The sequence below is a fragment of the Ambystoma mexicanum genome, chromosome 1p (assembly GCF_040938575.1).
Source record: "Ambystoma mexicanum isolate Mex_15411 chromosome 1p, UKY_AmexF1_1, whole genome shotgun sequence".
Classification (NCBI taxonomy): domain Eukaryota; kingdom Metazoa; phylum Chordata; class Amphibia; order Caudata; family Ambystomatidae; genus Ambystoma; species Ambystoma mexicanum.
Window position 1 is genome coordinate 345652409 of NC_090921.1, and position 23291 is coordinate 345675699.

The following is a 23291-nucleotide window of genomic DNA, read 5'->3' on the forward strand; positions in this document are numbered from 1 at the left end:
GGGAAGGGAGGCAGGGGTGTATATATGAATCAGGGATTAAAGGAAAATAAAAAGTAATTTTTGTGGTTATCTGTCGGGGAATACCTTCATTATGTAACCTGATGAGTCAGGGGGATAGGACATAACAATATATGTTTTTCTTTCAAGTGTTTCCTCTTGAGGCTTCTTAGTGGTAAACAGTGGTCAGTCTCGTTGGTCAGCTGAGAGAAAGGTGATACAGCATTCATCCCGGCAGATGGACAGTACCAAGTGTTCTCTCACTAGAGCCCCTGGGGGACTTGGCACCCTGGGGGCATATTGCAGCCACATTTTAAAATGTTCTTTAATATGAAGTAAGAAGACTAAATTAAAACCTCTGGAGAGGCCTTTGGGCGAGCAGCGCTATACAAAAAATCCTTAGATAGATAGATAGATAGATAGATAGATAGATAGATAGATAGATAGATAGATAGATAGATAGATAGATAGATAGATAGATAGATAGATATGTGTGTCCCTTTCCCCTTGAATATTCTAGGAGGTTTGTTCTGGCAAGACTTGTTTCAGTGCAGAAGTGAACAGAAGGCTCAGGTAGAAGTTGTTCTGGAAAGATGTCCCATACCTCTATTCTTGCACAAGGCATTGTTTTATTTCTATATTTCAGGGGAGGCACCTCATTTAGGTATGGTAGAGGGAAGCCCCTTTCATACAACTATTGGTGCCGATATGCAATGTTTGTATGGCTTATTGATTCATGAGCAAAGTCCTTGAAGGGGTGGAGTGTTTCTGCATCAGGGATAGCAAAGCCCCTGGTGAGCTTCAGACACAAATGGTCAGTGAGTGGACAGACTTAACATAACAACAAAAATGACCACTGAGGGATTGGGGTAGAAACAAATTGGTCTCTTGAACTGCCCTTCGGATAGTTTAACCAAACCCTGCTGTGCCAACAACAAACTATTTATGGTGTCAACAGGGTGAACTGCCCCTCGAGTAAGGTACATACTCCCATGGAGGGTTTAAGAACGCCAGTTCTGGCATTGCTTTGTATGCCTTTGGGTTCTGTTTAGTTATGCCTCCCCATAGACACACACTACAGTCTAGAGGTCAAAGAAATGCCAAAGCCCGGACCCATGGGATCCTACTGGGAAATAAAAGCAAGGGTATGCTGAGGAATGAAATTGCTGAGGTCAAAGATTGAGGACATTAAACAAAGCCAATTCACTTTTACCAACGACTGCTGGAGCGGACCAGCTGCTGTGGTGGGGGATTGTGGACGTGTTGGAGAAAACTTGAGCCGCAGGAGCTGTGTGTACTCAGTCTGAATGCACAGGTACTAAGAGAAGCATGTGCAGGAGGGGAGTCAAGTTACCATTCTCCTCTCATTTTGTGTCCATTCAATATTTTACCACCTTCCCCATTACCTTCCTATCCTTTTTAGTTATAAGGTGGCGCTTAAGCTTTGTAAAATCACCCAAGACTCTGTGCTGTGTGTTGGGTGATTTGTAGGGGTTTGTTCGCATTGTATTGCTTGTGGTAGTGCGTTTCCTCTGTAATTATCTAGTGGTTTGTTGGCAGTCGGCATGAGGTTGTGCAGGCCTCCCCCTGCCACCGGGTTGGAGATGGCTAAGAAATTGGGGGTTTGGTTGTATCCCCGGGTGTCTTGCACGTGATCCCCACCCTCCGAGGACTGGGTGCACTTGGTCTGCTGGGGGGTACCCGTTATTGGTTAATGCTTCCCCGCCTGCCGCTGGGGTTCCAATTATGGGGTAGTGACTAGAATGGGATATTGAGGGAGGTGTTCTTTTTGGGCTCTCTCCCTGGCTTGTTCCTTCCATGTATGCTCTTTAGGTTGTGCTCTGTTTCCAGTGGAGTCTTTATTTTTCCTAGTCGTTACCTTCTGATTCTGAGGAGAAGAGCCACGTTTTAAGTAGTTTCCTGAATTTTAGGTGATCCTTTGTATTGCGTATGTCTTTTGGGGGCAGTTCCAAGTTTTTGCTGCTGGGTGGGTGAAAGACGACCCCCCAAGTCCTCTTTTTTTGTATGCTTTGGTTCTAGGCGAATGTTGTTGCTTGATCTGAGCAATCTTGTCAGTCGGTAGATGGTTGTTTTCTTTTGTAGGAATTCTGCTCCTTGACCATGGATCGCTCTGTGCATTATGCACATTGTTTTAAACCTTATTCATTGTTTAATGGGTAGCCAATGTAGCATTTTTAGCGCTGGGGTGATGTGGTCCATTTGTGGTAGTTTGAGCAGGAGTCTGGCCGGTGTGTTTTGGATGCATTGTAGTTTCTTTAGTAGGCGTTCCGGCATTCCTAGGTATAGGCTGTTGGCATAGTCTATTCTGGACATGATGAGGGAGATGATGGAACATGTTTTATGGATAAAGGAGAGGAAAGGTAGAATCTGATTTACTGTGTGCAGGAGGAAGAAACATTTCTTAATTATTGCATTTACTTGTGGTTCTAGTATTAGTTTGTTGTCCATCCGGACTCCAAGTTTTTAGATTGTTGTACTAGGAATCGGAACAGTTCCTAGTTCTCTGGGCCATCGGATGTAGTGGTTGTTTTCTAGGTTTTTGGGTACAACCATTATTTCTATTTTGCCTGGGTTGAGTTTTAGGCTATTTGTTTTCATCCATTCATAAAGATCTTGTAGACAGCCTTCCATCGTTGTGTTTTCTTCTTGTGTTTCTTCTGTTTTGTAGATGATTTGTGTGTCGTCTGCATAGTTGTAGCATGTAAATCTGTGTTCTTTAATGAGCTTGATTAGAGTAGTCAGGTAGATATTGAAGAGCAGTGGGGCTAGGGATGAACCGTGTGGTACTCCACAGTTGGTGTCTCTTGGAGTGGATTTGAAAGGTTTAATCCAGACAGTCGGAGTCTGCCTTTGTCTTTAGATCATCCCAGATTGAGAGAAGTGCCATCTCAGTTCCTCTCTAAGGTATAAACCCGACTTGTGCCTAGTCCAGCAGTTGGTGTTTTTCTATATGTTCCTGTGTTAGTCCATAGATGTAGGTTTCAAGTAGTTTTGCTGGGTACAGGATGTTTGAGATAAGTCTGTAGTTGGAGAGGTCTTCCACATTGCCTGCCATGTTCTTGAGCAGTGGTTTGATGTACACCGATTTGAAAGATCGCAGCACTTTCCCTGTTGCAAGTGATTGGTTGAAGAGGTTTCTGTAACATTCCAAGGGTATGCCCTATGTGAGGATTGATTAGTATATGTCTGTAGGGCAGGGGTACATGGGGGAGCCTGCTTTTTTGCTATTTCTTTCCAGCTTGACGAAAGTCTCTACTGATATTTGGGGGAAGCTTTGGAGTTTGTTGTGGGGATCCTCGGTTGGGGGGGTGGGTTGTGTATTTTGGTTGCCTGGTCTGCTTTGTATGGTAGATGACACTGATTTTTGTTTTTGAAGTAGTCTGCGTGGTCGTTGCATAGTTTCACTGAGGGTACCGGGGTGTCGTTGCATCCAATTGGGTTCCTCATTTTATTTATGATTTTAAACAGTTCTTTTTGGGTGTTTGAGGCTTTGGTGATTCGATTGTCGTAGTATTTCTTTATTGCCTTTTGGAGTTCCTTTTTGTATGAGCGGATTTGTCATTGAAATTGTGATTTTTCTGCCCGGTAGTATATTTTTTCCTCCATTCGGGTTATAGCTTCTTATTTTTCCTTTTCATGGCAACGAGGAGGGGATTAAACCAGTTTGCCATTGATCTCCTGTGTGATGGGGTGAAGGGTTTTTCCTTGGAGATATTGTCGATTGTTTTCAGTGATCCATTTATGAAGTTTTTCTGTCTGTCTATCGAGGTCGATTTAGTCCAGGTTCGTGGTTGACGGTTTTGTGAGTTCGAGTTGTTCTACTAACTTAGTATCTTTTATGGTTTCTTTTCATGACAGTCGGAAGTTTATTGGATTGTTTGGCTGCTTTGGCAGGTAGCCTGAAACAAATGGAATGATGAGGTCGTCGCTCCAGAGTATCTGTATTGGCGGGCCGTGGTGATAAGGTTTCTGTTAGAGAAGATTGTGTCAAGTGTGTGTCCACTGCGTGTGTTGCTCCTTTAACCAGCTGATGTAATTTCATTGATTTGAGTTGCTTGACTAGCAAATTTTGCATTTTCTTCATAAAACCAGATGTTAATCCCTGAGGATTATCAGGTGTTCGTGTTCGATGGCCAGGTTGGTGATGGCTTGAGAACGAATTTGAGATTTCTTTGGGGGCCATTGTCAGGTGAAGGATTATGGATTCACACTTTACGGTGTTTAATGGTTCATCTGTTTTTATTTTCAGATGCTCTTTGTATGCCATTGCACGTCCTCCACCTCTTTTGTCTTTCCTATTTATCTGTGAGCACTTGAAGTTGTTGGGGAGGCAGCCGTGTAGTGTGAGTTTGTAGTTGTCATCTAGCCATGTTTCTGTAATGAATAGGATGTGAATACCTCCGTCCCACAGTAGATCGTATATCTCTGTGGTGTGGTTGGACATCTATTTTGCATTAATTAGTTTGCAGTGGATCATTTTGATGCAGTTTATTTTAGTTTTTAATATTGGCTTTGTGGCGTGGTTGTTATGTCGGTATGCTTCCATGTTGTTCTCCGGAATTGGTGGGTGTTCAGTGTGAACTGTTTCTTCGTTGAATGGGTCTATTAGATTAATTATTGGGTTGCTGATTTCTTCTGCTTCCACTTCTATATTTTGTTGTAGTTGGTGGATGTGTCCTCGTGTTTTTGTTATATGTGGGGTGAGTGCGTCGGTTTCGTACATTTCTCTTCTTGGTGTGTCTTTTCTTTTTCTGCGTGGCTCCTGTGTGTTTTCAACTTGCCTAACCAGGTCCCGGGTGTTGGGATGTTCTGGTGAATGGTTAGTTGCAAGGTAAGGCGCTAGATATAGGGACTTTTCTCTTCTCATGACGTCCGTTCTGTTGCCTACAGTGTTTGCTGGGGTGTGTTCTGCGTTCGTGGCAGTATCTACTGGAAGATGGTGTATGCCATTTTTCTTTAGCGACCTCCTGTTCTGTGGCGTGGCATATTATGTTCCTAAGTGGTAGGTTGGTTTGACGGTTTGAGGGTTCCTGGGGGTGGACCAGTGTGGGAGGATCACCTGGGTGAGGGGTCTTTGAGGAGTGGGACACTGGATGGTGAGACGCTGTATCTCCTTCCCTGTAACACCTTTACTCCATAATACCAGGTAGGATATTTAGGAACTCTACCCCCCCCCCTTTTACAACACAAACACTTTCTCAAGGACACCCAGCTATGAGAGAAAACAGACTAATACCCGAGCAGTATACTTGACGTGTCCCAATACAATGGTCAGGCAAGATCAGGCAATTGCTGACCTTCACACACACCTGACTTCTATTAAGCTTCCCCACACGAATAAAAGGCGGAGCACGAGAGCAAACTCAGAGCGAGGCAAAGCACACAAGGAAACAGCAGTTTCGAACAGCTGAACGAGAGAGGAAAGATGGCAAAACAGAAGGGGATCTCAAGGAGGGAATTCCCTTGAGATTTTTGACAAAAAAAACATTACTTTCTAGGAACCTCGAGAATAGAAAGTGTAAGACCAGGAAACCAGGCTGAAGAATCCTGCGTTGTGTGCCAGAGATACCCAGGGCCCTCCTGCGTCAATAACCAAGGCAGGGAGAATCACCAGCTGCCATGGTACCGTCATTGGCTTCAAAAACAAAGCAGCATCAGTGAAATCAACACAGCCGGTGAGTTGGGGAGACTGATACAACACCGGTCTGTGTTGAAGCTTAGGTTGCAAGTAGCAGCATTGTATGGCGAACGCTGGAATAAACATTGTTAAAACACGTGTGATAAGAAGAGTAAAGGTGAATTGCTGAGTGACTGAACATTAAAAACAAGATGCAATTCCTTGGACAGAGTGGTCCGGCACCGCGTGGGTGCTCAATCGAAGGTCTATTTAAGGTATCTAGCTAATGAGTGGCAAAAGTGAAAGTGAAAAAAATGTTATATCAAGAAGAGAATGAGTAATTGTCGATCGATGTGGTCCTGCGACGGGTCAAGCAAAATCCTGTGCACAGTTGAAACTCTGTGATTCTGAAGAAGTAGAGAAGTTGTATATATGAAATATTTGGTCGAAACCTTGCGGAGGAAGACCAATTGAAGATTGTGTGTCAAAGTAGGTCTCAGCGCGCCCGACATGCACCTCGCGCGCATGGATAGCGACGCTACTTGCCGATTGAAAACTGGAGCAGAGCTGAGAATGCCTGGCTGTGGGAGCCGCTGTGGTGGCAACCGCCACCAAGGTGTGGCTACGCCCCCAAAGCAGAGGTTGGAGAAGAAATCTGAAATGGAGAAGCGAAAACTTGAGGGCCCAATACTGCCTCCACTTGTTAAGCGTTCGGTAACTGTGAAAAAGATTCTCTCTCGAAAAACACTGCCTTTGCATGTTTTGGCAGAGTCACGATCTAGTCCAAGAGTTTCGAATTCCACATCTACTCTACGCTGCAGCCCACGGGTTTCCGCAAAATCTGGGAAAGAAAATGCAGAGGACAAAGCTGTCAAACGTGCAAGTGGTGGTAGAAGTAAACTTGCATCTGCCTCGTTCGGGGGGAATTCAACCTCGGAGTCCTCCCCGCAGAATAAAACCTCTGTATCACGTGCCCTTGAGGATCCCAAAAGTAATGATGGCGTTTTTCCTATCCCTGTCAATGCCTCCTGCGCCTTGAATGAGTCTTCTATAGGCAAGAAAGTGCGACGTTCTTACAGTCGTTTGGAATTATCCCTCAACCGCAGCTCCTATTCCATGGAAAACAGCATTGCCTCCCAGGAAGACTTATCTGATAGCTCGACACCCAATCAGTCCAAGCCCAGTCGCCGGTCATTCTTTGGCTTTGACAATCTCCTCTCGCAGGACGTGTTGACTGATGTCTCTCCAGTGACGTCAAAGGCTGATGTGAGCAAGTCCAGACCTAATGTGGGAGCAGAACTTTCAGTGATGACATTGCATGTTTCACCTAGAAAACTGGAAACTAATTTTCCTGGAATCGCCATGGCAAAGGAAAAAAGGAAGAGACGGAAGGTTCCACAGATTAACAAATCTGACTTGGATGAATGGGCCGCCCAGATGAATGCACAGTTTGAGGAAGCGGAAAAGTTTGATCTGACAGTGGAATGAACCTTGGTGGAGCGGGATTGTGGACATTTGTAAATATGTACATAACCAGCGACTACGAAACCAGGCTTCTTCGGATCTTTTGGATTTTTTTTTTTTCCCTCTCTCCTGGAATCCTGATTTTCTTTGGTGTCCCTTTGAAGTACTGTGCTACGTGTTTCTTTTTACTGTTATGGGTTCATTTGGATCCAGATGTTTTACCTGCTACTGATCCGTAGTAGGTTACTTGCAGCGTCTCGAAGGAGCAGTTGTTTTAAAGTACCTTTCAAAAGAATCCTCTATGACCTAATGTTGGGGCAAATCTGTTGGCAGAAATTGTAACTCTTTTTACTTGAGCTACAAGTACTGTTCAACTGGTGACAATTGATGATGCGGCCCGGTTTAGATCCCTATGAAATTACGTGAGATCCTACACAAGACCTACTGTGATTAATCGCGTCTCCTGAACTCAACGTTGTTAATCCCTTCTGGTAGGGAACTGCTGTTTGGATGAAATATCTGCAGGAGCAGCTATGGATTGTTTACACCTGCTTTATGAGGATAGTGCGACCCTGATAATTAACGTATGTGGATTGTATATGTACTAATGATGGTGTGCCACAACTTTGCTACACATGCCCTGCTAATCATTTGAAACCCTTGAATCCTTTTGGGTTACTCTGAATTCTATAGAAATGTGGTCCCTGACCCTGTCTTTTCAGTAATGATGGTGTCAAATCCTTCTGTAACTCGAAACACTCTGAAATGGGTCCTTGTTTTACCTAACCCAAGTAAGAGCATGGACTTCTCTAGCCTGGACAGACACGTCTGAGTAAGCGACAACAAAAGATTTCTCTTCTCTTCTACATGGCCATGATGTAGAACCATGGCAGTTATTTCTGTGTGCACATTTATTTGTAACTTCCACTTGTTCAGTAAGTCGAGTTCTTAAGGCCATTTGAATGAACCTTTGTGTGGCCTAAAATATTTGACAGATTTAACAAACTAATTAAAAAATGCTATGTAGGCCTGAAAAAAAATAAAAAATAAAAAAAGTAGGTCCCAGCGCAGCGAGGAAGACCTGGGGTGAACAGTAAATCACCCGAGAAGTTGTATATGTGAAAGAAGTAAGGAACTTTAATGTTTGTCGTGTTGTGTCAGGCCCTCTGAAATAAGAGACTTTGAATGGCAAAGAGACTTTGGCAAAGAAGGCCCTGATGTTGACGTTTTGAACTGCATCCTCGTGCTAGAAAAGCCAGCGAAGCTTGAGTGTGACGCCTTGTCCCGTGCTGAAAATGTGGGGAAGGGAAGCCAACGGCATGAATATCCTGACATATCATTTCTTGAACACTTTACTTTTGCATAACATTGTTTCCCACACTATTTGTATTTAGAGGAAAGGATTGTCAATACGTTTACTAGTATAGGCCCTTTCATTTTGACAGACACGACTAGGACTGCGTTATTATTATTTGATGGTCGTAGCTTGCTCCCTTCTTTAGATGTAGGTTTAGATAGGCGTTTTTCAAACCCAATTAAAGTTCAATAAACACCCTTGAACTGTGATCACTTGTGTATGTCTTACTGTTAGATACCATGCCTTCCTTACACAGCCCCACAGACACATGTTTTACCCTTGGTAGGTTCTGATCAGATTGACTCGCAGGCACCCAACTAGGACCCGTTGGATGGTATTGGGTATGGTATTGATATGTGATTGTGATAGATCTGTGCATAACATGCAAGGAGTACAGCAGACAGACTCACAGATGGCTCTGTGTGATAGGTAAACAGCAAATTCACTGACATGGCTCTGTGTGTGATAAAAACACAGCAGATTCACTAATGTAATGGCACTGTGTATCATCCACTATAAGCACAGACTCACTGACCTGACAGCTCTGCGTTTCACATGTGAAATGGGCACGGCAGACAGCCTCACTGACATATGAGGAGTCTCTGCATCACATGTGATAAGCCTACTGGTGACAGTGTAGCTAAAATGCGAAGGCCTTGTGTAGCACCTGTGATAGGCACATAACTGACAGACTTACTCGCATATGATGGCTCTGTGTAGAAAACGTGACAGGCAGAGTGCCGACATATTCACTGACATGTGAGGGCTCTGTGTAATTCCTGTGATAGGCACACAGCACACATTGTCACTGACATGTGATCGCTCTGTGTATCACCTGTGAAAGGCACATAGTAGACAGACTCACTTGTTTGGGATGGCTCTGGGTATAAAGTGTGATTGGCACATAGCCAACAGATGCGCTATGTGATGTCTCTGTGTGTAACGTGTCAGGCACAGAGTAGACCTACTCGCTGACATGTTACAGCTCTGTGTACAGACTGTGACAAGCACACAAGTGGCAGACCCGCTGTCATAGGATGGCTCTGTGTATCAGCTTTATTAGGTACTGTGAGAAACCTGAGGGTATCCTCACATCAAATTCCCTTGGAACCTCTTTTCAGGTGCCCATCGCTCTTGGATACCCACCATGTGGGCAGAGAAGCGAGGGGGGAGCACCTAGGTGGAGAATCCTTGGGGAATGGAGATGAGATGTCCTCAGGTGAGACACAGTATTCCACACTCCCTTCTCTCAAAGAATCCCTTAACCCAAACGCAATCATGGGATATTGTTACCCCTATCCCATTGACAAAGAAAATGATAAGAGATTTCACCAGTCTAGAGGCAGCAGGAGGATTGGGAAAAGGAGAGGGGTTAAAATTGAGGTACCCTTTCCCTAAAAATGACCTATCTAATCCTCCTCCAACCTTTATGGGCTACTACAAGACTGCTCCCCTCATTTCCCCACATATGACTGTTAAATGTTCTGGGACGAGGAAGAGGAGACAGAGTAGTAAACACTATACCTTCAGAGGGGCGTGGCCTGAGTTCATGGAGTGAGGAGGTGAAGTGATGAAGCTCCCGTTTTGATCCTGCAAGATCCTACATGCTGACGAAGGTGAAGCCACCCACAGGTGTGGGAAAGGGTTGTCAATACCCCGCAGTGATTTTGCTTCAAATCTGACCTTCCTGGCAGCTGGAGGAGTCTTGGAAGTCGGGGACCCCCGGCGAGCAAAGATGACGGATGGCGCCACGTGTAAAGCAGACTGCTGGGAGGAGCGCAAGCCAGATCTGCGACCACCAGTGCCAGGACTCTGGCGCTGCATAGGAGTGGAAGCGGACTGGCAGGAGACAAGCTGCCAGATAAGGAAGGCATTTATTGATCGGATTGACGGACCGGCATTGATGGCCCAGAGAGTCGATATCCAGACCTGCTAGCGAGAGAAGGAGAGAGACGAGGTGCCGAAAGAGCACATGCAGATACGCTCTGTGCTGAAGCGGCGGCCCACTGCAGCGTGAGCTGAGAAGCGCTGGTGGTCAGGGGGGCTGCAAGAATACTGGGTCCTGAGACAGAAAGCCCGGACTGACGCGTAATGCGGTGACTCAGCAGCCGGGAGCCCTGCAACACTGCAGAGTATCAAGACCGCGAGGTACAGTGCAACACACTACACAAACTGCCATAACTGATTGTGCCCGAATCAACGCTGCTGCCGGGGAGCTCATAGTCTGTGGTAGTGGGATCCAGGCATACTACAGCTGTGGGGCCGATAACACTGGGAACAGCAGCTGACATAAGGCCGTAGCCGCGGTGAGGGAGACCGCGGGGAGCAACACAGAGCGGGTATAAACTGGTGCGAAACGTATGAGGCACAGCCCCAGGGCTCAGCAGGAGTGTCAGGCAGTAAGAGCGGACCAGGGGCACGGGACCATTCGAGTGGGGTGGAACGAGTTTTCAGTGCGTGGCACTGTTGGTCTGGGCCGGGCTGGGGTAGCAAAGGCATTGACAATCATAGTGCTGTAGAACCCTCAGGGTCCACGGTAGCGGCAGGACGTGCACTAAATGAATGGCAAGTTAACAGTTAAAAGTGCCTTGAAGTTGCTGCGGTGCCGCACAGACACGTGGCCAGGGGTGACTCCTGGGAGAGCCTGATTAGTACTATTGTGACACGCTGGGCCCTGAGTCAGCGAACAGGGGCCTCATTTCCTGGACTGGGGAATAAATCACTGGCACTCCTCTTCCCCACTGGTTATTAGAGTGGAGACCCAGATACTGGGGGCGAGCACGCAAGGATTGACAGCGGCTGGCATCCAGACAGGCACACAAGCGACAGGTGCCCGTTGCAGGTAGAGGCTGAACAAGGCCCCAAAAACACAGTCGGTTGGGGTGGCAGCGACTGCTAGGTGGGGGAAAACACTGGCGGTCTCAGAGGAGGAGCTGTAAGGCTATGGCCAGGTAAATTGTTGCCCTACTGGAAGAGTGGGTGAGCAATATATAAGGGCTGCATAGCCACCCTGCAAAAAATCAGGTGATGGACCTAGAAGCCACGGCGACAGCGGTCCCTGGGACCGGTGGCCAGGGACGAGGCAGTGATTGAACGAGGACCCCCTGAGGGGCACGGTTGATGGTGGTACGCGCCAGGAGGGGTTTGAACTGGTCGGCGCTCCGACTCGCCCACTGAGAGCATTGTTTGGCTGCGGTGTTGCGATCCCAGGGGTGGACGCGGCTAAAGCAGGGACTAAAGCATTAGTGACCTATGAACAGCACTGATGGGCAGCATGACATATAGCGGCCACTTGCAGAAATTGGAGGTGGTGGGGCCTACTGGTGCAGTGAACAAAAAAGACAGGGCACTGAGAAGCAACATAAAACTTGAGTGCTGTGCCATTGTTGAAGGCTTGCCCTTACGCCAGCGGGCAGTGTAATGTCCCCAACTAAAGGGAAAAACAAGAATACAATCATGGACTCCTTTGGCAATGCAGCCAGGTCTCGTGAATCAGTGCAGAGCAGTACTACGGCACAGAAGGCAGAGGAGGCACCAGAACTTGGCAACAAAGACGATCAGGTACTTGCAGCACTAGCAGCGCTGAGGTCATCTCTTGAGACAAAAATCGACGAGGTCAAAGTCGACATGCAGTTGATGAGACAAGACGTACGCAATCTGGTGGAGAGAGTAACGACCGCAGAAATCGCCCTGAAGGAAACTAGCGAGACTACAAAGGACCTGGAGATGCAGCTAAAAGAGCTGGAGAGGAGGAATACTGTGTTGGAACTCCGGTCTGAGGACGCAGAAGGGTGGACTTGATGAAATAATGTTTGGCTGTTCGGAATTCCTGAAGGGCTGGAGGGCCCGAACCTCGCAAGGTATGTGGAGAACTTGTTACTGCAGGAAGTTGGTGCTGGCAACCTTTCACAAGGATTTGAGGTGGAGAGGGCACACCGGTCTCTGCAAAAATGACCACCGCCGGGGTCGCACCCTCGCCCAATGATTGCAAAAATTCTGATCTTTCAGGACAAGGAAGTAATACTGAAATACTCACGGGAAGGAGGGGTGATACAAAGAGACAATTCCAAAATCTCCATCTACCAGGATTATACACCGGCGGTCCAGAGAGCCAGAAACTCTTTTGTGCCAATTAAGGCCAAGCTACGACAACTGAATATTAAATACATGCTCATGTATTCATCAAGACTCAAGGTGCTCTACAAAGGCAGAGCGGTCTTCCTTGAGACCCCAGTGACGGCCACTATGTGGATGGAACACAACAACCTGGATGGAGGCGAAGAGCCGGTCACGTGAAAAGAGTACTGGCTTACGTGGAAGGTGGGAGTTGGGGTACCCTGTAGTTGAAGTCGTTGTTACCATTGGTTGCTGTGTTTGGACAGGTGATGGATGAAACTACTGCAGCTGATTATAGCCTGGACGAGGTGACGTTTAGGCACCAGCCTTGGGCTTGAGGGTCTACCCCATCCACAAGTTGGTGTTGGCCTGTTGCTGACACCTGTTTTCTCACACACAATGGCCCGGATGGGCTACAAAGGTGCAGGGAGCGCCCGAGCAATATAAGAAGGAAGCAGCTGCTGGGTGCAAATGTTTTGTTCTATTTATTGTTTGGTTGTTTTTGTGTTCTTCACATAAAAGGGTAACTGAAAAGAAATGCATAATTGACAGTGCAGCTCAAAGGGTGAGGGCAGGGAAATCAAGGTGGGGCAGTGGGGTGGCTGGGAGGGAAGCGGATGACTGGGTACCGGATACCGGAGGGTGGGAGGGAGTTGCTGCACATGGCCATGGCATCCAACATTAAAGTATTAACGTGGAATGTAAGGGGGATGGGCACATACATGCGCAAGAATCGCGTGAAATCCTTCCTCAACAGGAAACCGGTGGCTATCGCATTAATACAAGGAACCCGCCTCACAAAGGATGAAATGGCAAAAGTGCAGGAGCACTGGGGGAGGAGGGGCAGGGTATGGGGCGGCTTACTCCAAATTTGCCAGAGGGACAATACACAGAACTCTCAGTAGAGCCCGGGCCTACGGGTCACCTGAGCCGGTCTCCAGGTAACAGTCAACACTGGCAGCCACCGGCTGAGCTAGGCCGCTCACCCCAATGCCGGCTCCATGACGAGACCCAGGGATGCCCACGTAAGCTGCCGCTGCACGTGCTGAGGAGGGGCACAACACCATCCTGACGAGAAGATCCAAGCCGCTAGAATGGAGCCCGCCGCCCCGGAGGTGAAAGAGGACCAGCCTGATGAAGCGCAGGACCCCCAGCAGCTGGAGCAAGCCATGCCTCCCGAGCAGCCGGAGCAGGCCCTGCAGGAGCCACCCGAGGCCCAGCCCAAGGCGGAAGTGGCCGAGGGGGCCCATGGAGGGCGCTGAGCCGCCCGAGGAGTCAGCCAGGTCCAACTCAGAGGAGGAGAAGGGCCTCAGTAAGCTTGCCTCAAATGAGCCGAGGGCTGTAGATTCCACCAGCCAAGCAGGCAGCATGGGCAACTCAGGCAAGAAGAAACTGGCACATGAAGTAAAATCCAAGACCCACAACTCCTTCGCCATCAAAGTTAAGCAGATTTTCAGGGCAAAGGCGTATGCGGCAGCCCAGGCCGTAAAGACAGGCATCTACATCGGATGGCGGTGTCCAGAATACAATTGGGATTGCTTCCGGCTGGGAGACGAGTCCAAGTGCTTCTGTGGGCATCTTCTGAAAGAGCACCAGAGCTACACAGGAACTAGTGTCAGGGTGTCGTGTGGTGTTGAGGGTTGTAAATGCCCAGCCTACGCTTTCATACCTTCTTGTCCTGAAGAAATTGGCGAGATGTGGCTACGGAAAAGGACAGACTTTGACGCCAATGCCTGGAGAGCGAAATGTCGCTGCAAGCACACACATTAGGAGCACTGCACGTGGGGAGGCTGCCGGTGTCAGTTCTTTGAATCCATTTTTCTGTGTGCTGCCTGTGAAAAGAAGTGGGAGGCGCATCAAACTTACTTTGACTCCACAGAAATGAGACGGATAGCAAATCTTCCATTTGGAAGATCTATTCGGTCCGTATGATGTATTCACAGCGAGAAATATGAAAAGCAAACGCAAATGTAAGGGGAAAACCTTCATGGTGCAAGAAAAAGAAAAAACAATAAAGACAATTTTGGTGAAAAATGGTTGATAAAAAGAGGGTCCAAAAAAACAGGAAAATTGTGTAGTGATGACTTTATTTCATTGCCAATAATTCATAGTTGCCACTTTGATTTCTTAATAAATGTTGGCATACCCTAATAAGAACAAATCCAACCATATTGGAGAATCCATATTAATATTGTCTTCCCTTTTTCAAGATGGAAGCCATGTGTCTACCTTTTTGTTAAAGGTGTTCTTCACTTGAGTTGGGGGAGGGAGACAATTGCACACACAGTGTTTCTTTGTTGATGTTTGTCATGTAGGGCTGATGCCAATGGAAATGTTTCAGCCATGAAAAAAGGCTAAACTGTGCAGTGGTGTTTTTGTTATATTTATAATATGAAATAAATACAGAACTTGAACAAAAAAATTAAATAAAAATAAAAATAAAAAATTTGCCTGAGGGGTATATACGTGGATCAACGCTGCCGTGCTGTTTCGTTTGCTGGGGGTGGAGGCAGACACGGATGGGAGGTACTTAATCCTGAGCGGCCACATATAGCATGTGGAGGTATGTATGATTAACTCCCATCACACCTACACATGTTGTGTGCCAGAATAGCACCATATCGGGAAAGCTTTCGAATCTGGGTTGGTGACTTTATCTGTGTTAGAGACTTGGGCTTGGTTAGGTCGCTCACCTGTGAATAACCTCGGGCCCGCACCCTCGGCACTTAATGCAGCATTACACAATATGGATCTTGTGGATGTATGGAGGGAACTACACCCGGGGGATAAATGCTACTCTTACTACTCTTCGCCCCACGGTCTATATACCAGGATAGACTACCTCTTTGTAGGCAGGGCTCAACTAGCGGACATGGACTCGGCACAATACCTAGGTAGAACAATATCAGACCACACACTGCTACTGCTGGAGTGGAAATTACTGGGTCTGAGGCCCCCCATACCGTTGTGGCATATGCCAACCAACGCTTTGACTGATCAGGTCTTCAGAGAGGGGCTTAAGACTAAGTTGGAGGAGTATCTGGAGTGAAATGTGTGCAGTGTGAAAGATTGGAGTACCGTTTGGGAGGCAATGAAAGTGGTGGTGAGGGGGGAGGCCATTGCCAGTGAGGGTGGTATTCGGAAAACACTTAAGATGGAACTGGAAAAGCTAGAAGAGGACATCCGTCAAATGGAGGTCCGAACGTCGGGACTCTGAGCTGAGGAGCTGACACTGACCGAAGCCAGGAATAACTGCCAGGAAGCCTAGGGGAGGCTATATAAATTTGATTATATGATTAAGAGCACCAGGACACACGCTGAGGGGGACAAACTGAGCAAACTATTGTCATGGCTATGTAAAAGGGACCATCCGAGACACTTAACCACAGAACTTAAAGACGAGAAGGGTAACATACACAGGACACAGCAAGGGATTAATGATACATTTGCCAAATATTATTCCCAACTTTACAGGCATGAAACTCTGGTTCCCCAATATGAAATACCGGGCACGCTGGAAGAAATTTGCCTGCCTCAGTTGGGTGCGACACACCGCGAGCCACTAGACCAAGACATATCAGCTGAGGAAATAGGTGAGGCAATTAAATCACTAGCTACTAGCAAAACACCAGGCAGCGATGGACTCCCCCCGGAGTTCTATAAAACATATGTGTCGGTCGTGTCCCCAGTACTACAAGAGGTGTTCACAGAAGCTTATACTAAGGGGATGCTCCCGGCAAGTATGAGGAAAATCCTAGTGATCCCTAAACCTCAGCAAGCTACTGATAATTGCGACGCTTATCGACCATTGGTCATGCTAAATTATGATATAAAGATATTAGCAACAATATTGGCTGAGCGGTTACGCAGGGTGATCGGAGGTCTTATACACGAGGACCAAAATGGTTTTATCCGGGGTCGCAGTACAGCCATGAACTTGTCCCGACTGCAACATGTCGTAGCACAGACCACTGATTCCCAAAAACATTACGCAATAACTTTGCTTGACGCGATAAAGGCTTTTGATTTGTTGTACTGTGAGTGGTTACTAGCAGTATTACGGGAGTTTGGGTTCAGTGAGCAGTTTATTAAATGGGTACAAATCCTGAACGCTGCGCCGGTGGCGAGGGTGAAATCTGGGAGGCTGGTGTCGTCGGTTTGGGATAACCATAGGGGTATGAGATTGGTTTGCCCGTTGTCACCCATGCTGTATGTGCTGGCATTAGAGCCAATAGCGATCTATCTCCGTAAGCAGTTTCTGGAAGCAGGCATATGGGTTGGTGGAGTTGGGCACCAGATTTCCTGTTATGCAGACGATGTACTTCTGTACCTAGAGGATCCGTAATACAATGTGCCATTGATACTGGAGGTACTGGATAACTATGCAAGGGTGTCTGGAATTTGCTTTAGTAAGGTGAAATCCTGCATATTCCCGCTGGCGGGTCTGAGAGAGATGGAAAAGGGTGATCTACCAGAAGTGGGGCTCTCATGACGATTAGAATCCTTCCGGTATTTGGGGGTGAATATTAAACACACGCCTAAGGAAATGAATGTGGATAATACGGCAAACGTGGTAAAAGGTTTGAGAAAGTCCATAATATTCTGGTCCAGACTACCATTGTCATTGATGGGCAGGATTGCTATAACTAAAATGATAATATTGCTGAGGTTTTTGTATTTTTTCAACAATGTCCATTATTACATGCAGGCCTCCTTCTTTCAAGTGTTGGAAGTACTGTTGAGGGAATTCCTATGGGGTACAGCCCGTCATAGATTTGCGCTTGCAACCCTGTGCCTGCCCCATAAAGAGGGGGGGATGTAGTTACCAGACTTGGAAAGATACTATCTGGCAACACAGCTCAGCCACGTAGCCAAGTGGCTTTCAGATGAGACTACTTCAGAGTCAATATTGCTGCCACGACTGGTTGCCCCGGCACATCTTAAGAAGATTTTATGGTTACCACTGAGTTGTTTATGTAGCACGGCTATGATAGTGACACTAGGTCAACAAGTATGGCATAGGACCCTAAAATTGTTGAACCTTGAGCACCCATACTCACCCGAGACTCCAATAGCAGCAGACGTCTGCAGGGACAGAGAGGATTTGGGTAGGATAAGGCACTGGGAAGGCTGTGATGTTTATACTTGGGGGGTCTGCTCTGAGGATGTGCGTATGTACAGAGTTTTTCGGCAAAAATAGAACAGGCCTGCAGAAGAGCGGGTATAACACAATATGCCTGGAAACCAAAGGAATGTTTACTGGCAGCATACCCTAGAGATAGTAAATGCAAACATGTGGTGAAATTTATGGATATGGCATGCATACTGGCTAAAAGATGCATTGCAATGGCGTGGAAATCAACTAAGGGCCCACAATATTTACGCTGGCACAGGGAATTTGAGCATTGGGAAGAAATGGAAACAAGAGTGTGCAGTGGTGTGACTGCTAGCTCGGCGGCGAATGCTAGCGATATTTATATATCCTGGTAAATGCTGGTATGGTATATGTTTCACCCCTCAGATGACAAACCCCTGTGAACACCTTCATGCCAAGTGTAGTGAAGAGGGAAAATCCAAATGTTCCCTCCCTCCCGATGGGCCCACAACCGGAAGAAGCACCCCTGACGGAAGAACCACTGACCGTATGAGTTTGTACCAATCCCCACCGCTCCCACCATAGGTATGCACCATGAAGGGTATCCGCCGACCCGGCCATATAACCCTGCTACTGGGCAAGCCCTACCCAAAACAAGCAAAGATAACCATGACTGAACTGGAGGCGATTACATGGACCAAATTGACTGACATCCCCACAAGCTATGCTGCAAGTCGTTAGAGACGTCATGACGACACAGCTGTGTTAGACAGGAAGCACAAGTGCAACCCGCACATTCGGGACACTCACACACCAATCCACACGAAGAACACACGTATACAGTTCTATGAGCTAGAGGACAGTGACATATACATACTGTCTGTACGTTTATTATTTTGCCACTTAAAATAGCTACAGCACCGCAGAAACGCAAGATGCCAGAAGAGCTTGTGTATATGCTTGCAGATGCTACACGCTATTGACCCTATGGAAGGTCAGGAGCACTCGAGGGACCTGACCAACCATGACACCCACTAACCTATGGACATTATGACAACTACACAGTCGGAGCCGAAGTAGGCCTTTGGAAAATCCAGCAAGCCAGAATCGTCTCATAGAAGCCTTAAACCACGAAATGCTGTGCAAGCAGAATAGCCCTGGAAGGAGCTACTGCAGCCAAGGCCGTGATGTTGCAAGCAACATTCCTCAATCACTGAGCCAAGGTGACATCGCCCGCGGCAAGGAATATTGCAAGGAAATTCAAATTAAATTGAAGTAATTCGGCCTCACCGACGGTCGCCTCACACGTGTCACGGCCGAGTTGACATAATGGCAAGGTCTGGAGGCTGGGAAGACGCAGTCGTCTCACGTCTGAGACCGAGCTCGCAACAAATTGCAACAATTCAAATACAGTCTGCGCTGGAACTGGAACGCTCTCATGGCATTAGTAGAAACACTCCATTGTTACACACTGTCACATAGTCACACCTTATTGATATACAATGTACATGAGCAGGTGTCTTGCAGGATGGGGAAATGGTGGTATCAGGATGAAGAGAGCAACTGATAGAAAAAGGCAGAAGGTAATGAGTTAATTCATCATTTTATTTTGTTTAAATTTGAATAAAAATTATTCACAAACATTTTTAATTAATTCATTTTTTTTATAATAAAAAACACATCCTAAATATCAAGCATTCATACATTCATTCAGCTAATAAAGGTCCTAAAACATTTAGTTCAAGTTATTTTACAAAATTTAAGAAAATGTAAATTCAATTCCATTATTTTGATAATAGTTGTTCACTCGAGACAAAATATCGACTATTAGTGATTATTTATCAAACAGGCTTCTTGGTGAATAGTTTCGTCTTGATTGGTTATATATGTCTTCATCAGGATTTGGAAGAACCTTACAACAATTCTAAAATCAAACAACAAAGAAATAATTTCAATTAAAATATTGTTAAAAGTATACCATACTGTCTTTGTTCACTCAGTTAACTCATCCAAAAACAAACCCGGGGAGAGGCCTGTATGGTCTATCTCTATACCCAAAGTGTATTGGCACGAACTGATAGTGTTTCAAAATTGGGAAATGACGATTCTTTCCTTTTCTCATTTTCTAAACCTCATTTTGAGGTAGATGGGGGGCTACATCATATATGTGGCTCATGGGATCTATGCCGCATTTAGGCATTTTTGGAAAAAATGAATTGGAATAAGTCCCCTCCATTCAGTCAAACCTTCTTTGGGTATAGAGATAGACCATACAGGCCTCTCCCCGGGTTTGGACTTTGTTTTTGGATGAGAGTAACTGAGTGAACAAAGACAGTAGGGAGAAGGTGGAACGAGAAAAGAGGGAACAGGAGGCACTGATGGAAAGGAAATGCAGAGAAATAATAGACAGGAACGTGATGGGAGGGAGAAGCAAGGTAAGTACGGAGGTGAGAGGAAGTAGAATGAAAGAAGAGGAAAGAGATGAAGCTGAACGAGAAATGGCATTCTGGAGGAGGAAGATACTTCTAGAAAATACACGTAAGTATGAAGAAAGCAGATTAAAGAATTTAAGGTTGGCAAGGGCTGAGGGAGCACAGAAGGAGAGTGGTGAAGACGAGAGGGCACTCCAAAGGTTAAGCAAAGCAATAAGAGAGGACCTGAAGAGGAATAGGATAAATAGAGAGCGACCAGAAGAGCAGCAGAACAGGCAGGGACTGAGGGGATACGCAGGGGATATTGCAAGCCCAGTGGAGGTGCATACGAAGGGGTCCGATGGCACAGGTAAGGGGGGGAAGGAAGACGAGAACACAGGCAATTTTACAAACATTGATCTCAAAACTGTAACGGTGCGCTACCCACTCCAGCGCACCAAACTAACATTTTCAGATGGATTCTGTAGTGAGGAAGAAGAAGCAGAAGCAGGGGGCGGCAATGATGACGTAGAGAAGGAAGGGCTCAGTAAGCTTTATATCACACGAACAGGCACAGGAATTTCATGGGAATGCAAAACACAGGGTGAGAGGAGCGGTGGACAACACATTAACAACACGGCTGAGGACACAACAGTAGAAGCAGCCCCACACCAAGCCACGCACAGACCATACATTAACAGGCTCCGAGACCTCCCAGGACGCAGAAGGGACGGGGCAGTGGTAACACACAATAGAGGACACTCATGCCAACGGGGTGGGCACATGAGAACACGAACAGTGTCCCACGGATCACGCAATATAGACATTACAGACATAATGTCAGATATGGAAGCTGAGAGAGAGCCTATACAAATAAGATGGTATAGACGCTTCCCTGAGGAGAGGACTGAATGCTCACAGATGCCATTATTAGAAAGAGGAGGGACATGGCCACAATACATACCCTGGAAACACACAGACAAGGAAAACATGAGATACAGGTTGCCATCCTTGAGCGGAGGAGCCGGGAAATGGATCTACAAGATGGAAAAATTGACTGCAGGGCACAGACTGGTGGTGGCTGACGTCAAGGGGTTGCTGATATCCTTATTGGGTGTTGCAGCAGATGACATCGGGAGAAGGGCGGGGTTCCCTGGGGTGTCCACCCAATACACTACGCACGATGGATCACCATTCGCAAACTGCAGACACGCGGTATGGCAGGCACTAAAGACGCAATACCCTGACACATCCGACATAGGCGCGATTACGTCACGCAACATGCGCGACGACGAGGATCCAGTTAGCTACATCCAGGAGATTCAAGAGCTTTGGTGCCTTAAAACTCGGGAGCCGTGGGACAAAACGCTAGCTATCTTTCATCACATCTTAATAGAAGGGTTACCAGAGCCTGTGCAAAGACAACTGAAGAAACTGGTGGGGATGGAAGCTAAGGCATGGTCGGAAATACAACTCATGATAGTGCACCATTGTAGACTATGGCAAGAGAAAATGAAGCAAAAGGCGGAGGATAGAAAAGCGGATGAAGCAAAATTAGTACTGAAAAAGATATCAAAATATGCTCTAGAAGGGGCACTCATCACCAGCCCGGCACCACAAACACAGACAGCAATATCACAACCCCAACCTCAGCTTCAGCACCAGCTGCCACCATATAACACAGCCCAGCTATACAGACAACAAATGGGGGGGGCTATCAAAATAGCTACAGGGGGAGAGGAGGTTTTTCTAGAGGGCGGGGCTTCGGGCCACAAGCACACCACCCAGGAGGAGGATTCCGGGGTTACCCACAGCATGGACAGCGAGGATTCCCATGGCAGGCACGTGATCCACCCCAGCTAGGCCACATCTATTGCAGGTGCAGATACCGAGGCATACAACAAGGGTGGGGTGAACAAGGGCAACCAATTTACCAAGGGGGACAGAACGCATACTACCCACAGGACCCCCAACAGACAGGCCAAATGCAAGGTGTACCGCAGCAAAATATACCCCAACCACAGATACAACCACAAACAGCGCCAGTAACACAACAACAACCACAACAACAAATGACAACAACATCACAACAACACATACAAACAGCACAACAACTGACACAATTGCAGGACGATTTACCACAACCGATGGACACGACGGTGGCGGTGCCAGTAACGAGAATGGGTGGGGTGACAATAATGGGACACAACTCTTACACTCTGGAAAAGGACACTCTTTATACCCACAATAGGACAGCTCACAGACGAACTTGTTGTGTCCCATTCTATCAGTAACACCTAATCCTGCAGAGGAACCTCGCATAAAGGTGGCGATAGGTGACAAAACCTTTTCTTTTCTAGTTGACACAGGGGCCACTAGGTCATTGGTACGAGAGGGGAAACATACATTGTCAGGCGATGTCATGAACACTCAAGGATTTTCTGGGGCTCGAGAAGTGGTTCCCTTTACTGATAACATCTCCTTATCTATAGGAGATCACGACTTATCCCTACCCTTACTTTACTCCAAACAAGCACCTGTAAACATATTAGGACACGACATAATGAGCAGATTAAATATGACTATCTCCTTTACTGACAAAGGCATAGTATGCTTCACACCAGGCATCCACATGCTCACAGCAAGACAAATAATACAGGCTTATTGTGGTAGAAGTGTACAGAGCGGGGAGCCAGTAGACCCCGAAATATTTCAGTACGGGACCGACATAGCAATTGCATGGCTGCCAGGAAGAGCAGGGAAGGTATGGAGGAGGCCAGGTGAGTACCTGTTTAGGCCAGAGACACCAACGGATTAGGAGGAAGGAACGTTTAGATCCATAGACATAGATGGAATAGTAGCCAGGGAAGACTGGATTACAGTACACGCCCTAGACGGCAAAGGAAGGCATGGCGGTCAGTCATCGCACTGTCAGAAGGGTGCCAATTGACTCAAGAAGCAGATGAAGAGCTTTTTTCGCAAGAAAAGGGAGAGCGTGATATGTTGTTAGGGATGATGTATACGTTTGGTTGCGCTTGACATACAGAGAAGTGGCCCAGAAGAGGGCAATGGCACTAGAGGTGCCCCTCCCTGAACCCCCTCCCTTCTACGAGGAAGATTTGGCTAAAGTACCCACCTCACTATGGACCACAAGTCCCTATGATGTAGGGTGTATTAAAAGTATAGAAGGAGTGAAAATAAAGCTGAAAAAGG

General features: G+C 46.8%; 1 protein-coding gene across 1 annotated transcript; it reads left to right on the forward strand.

Moving 5' to 3' along the window:
- The first annotated feature begins 6172 nt into the window (after positions 1 to 6172).
- On the forward strand, positions 6173 to 8123 carry LOC138510593 (sororin-B-like). The gene has a single exon (XM_069626492.1). It carries the CDS (start codon positions 6209 to 6211, stop codon positions 7121 to 7123), a length of 915 nt encoding a protein of 304 aa, XP_069482593.1. The 5' UTR covers positions 6173 to 6208; the 3' UTR covers positions 7124 to 8123.
- The last annotated feature ends 15168 nt before the right edge of the window (positions 8124 to 23291 follow it).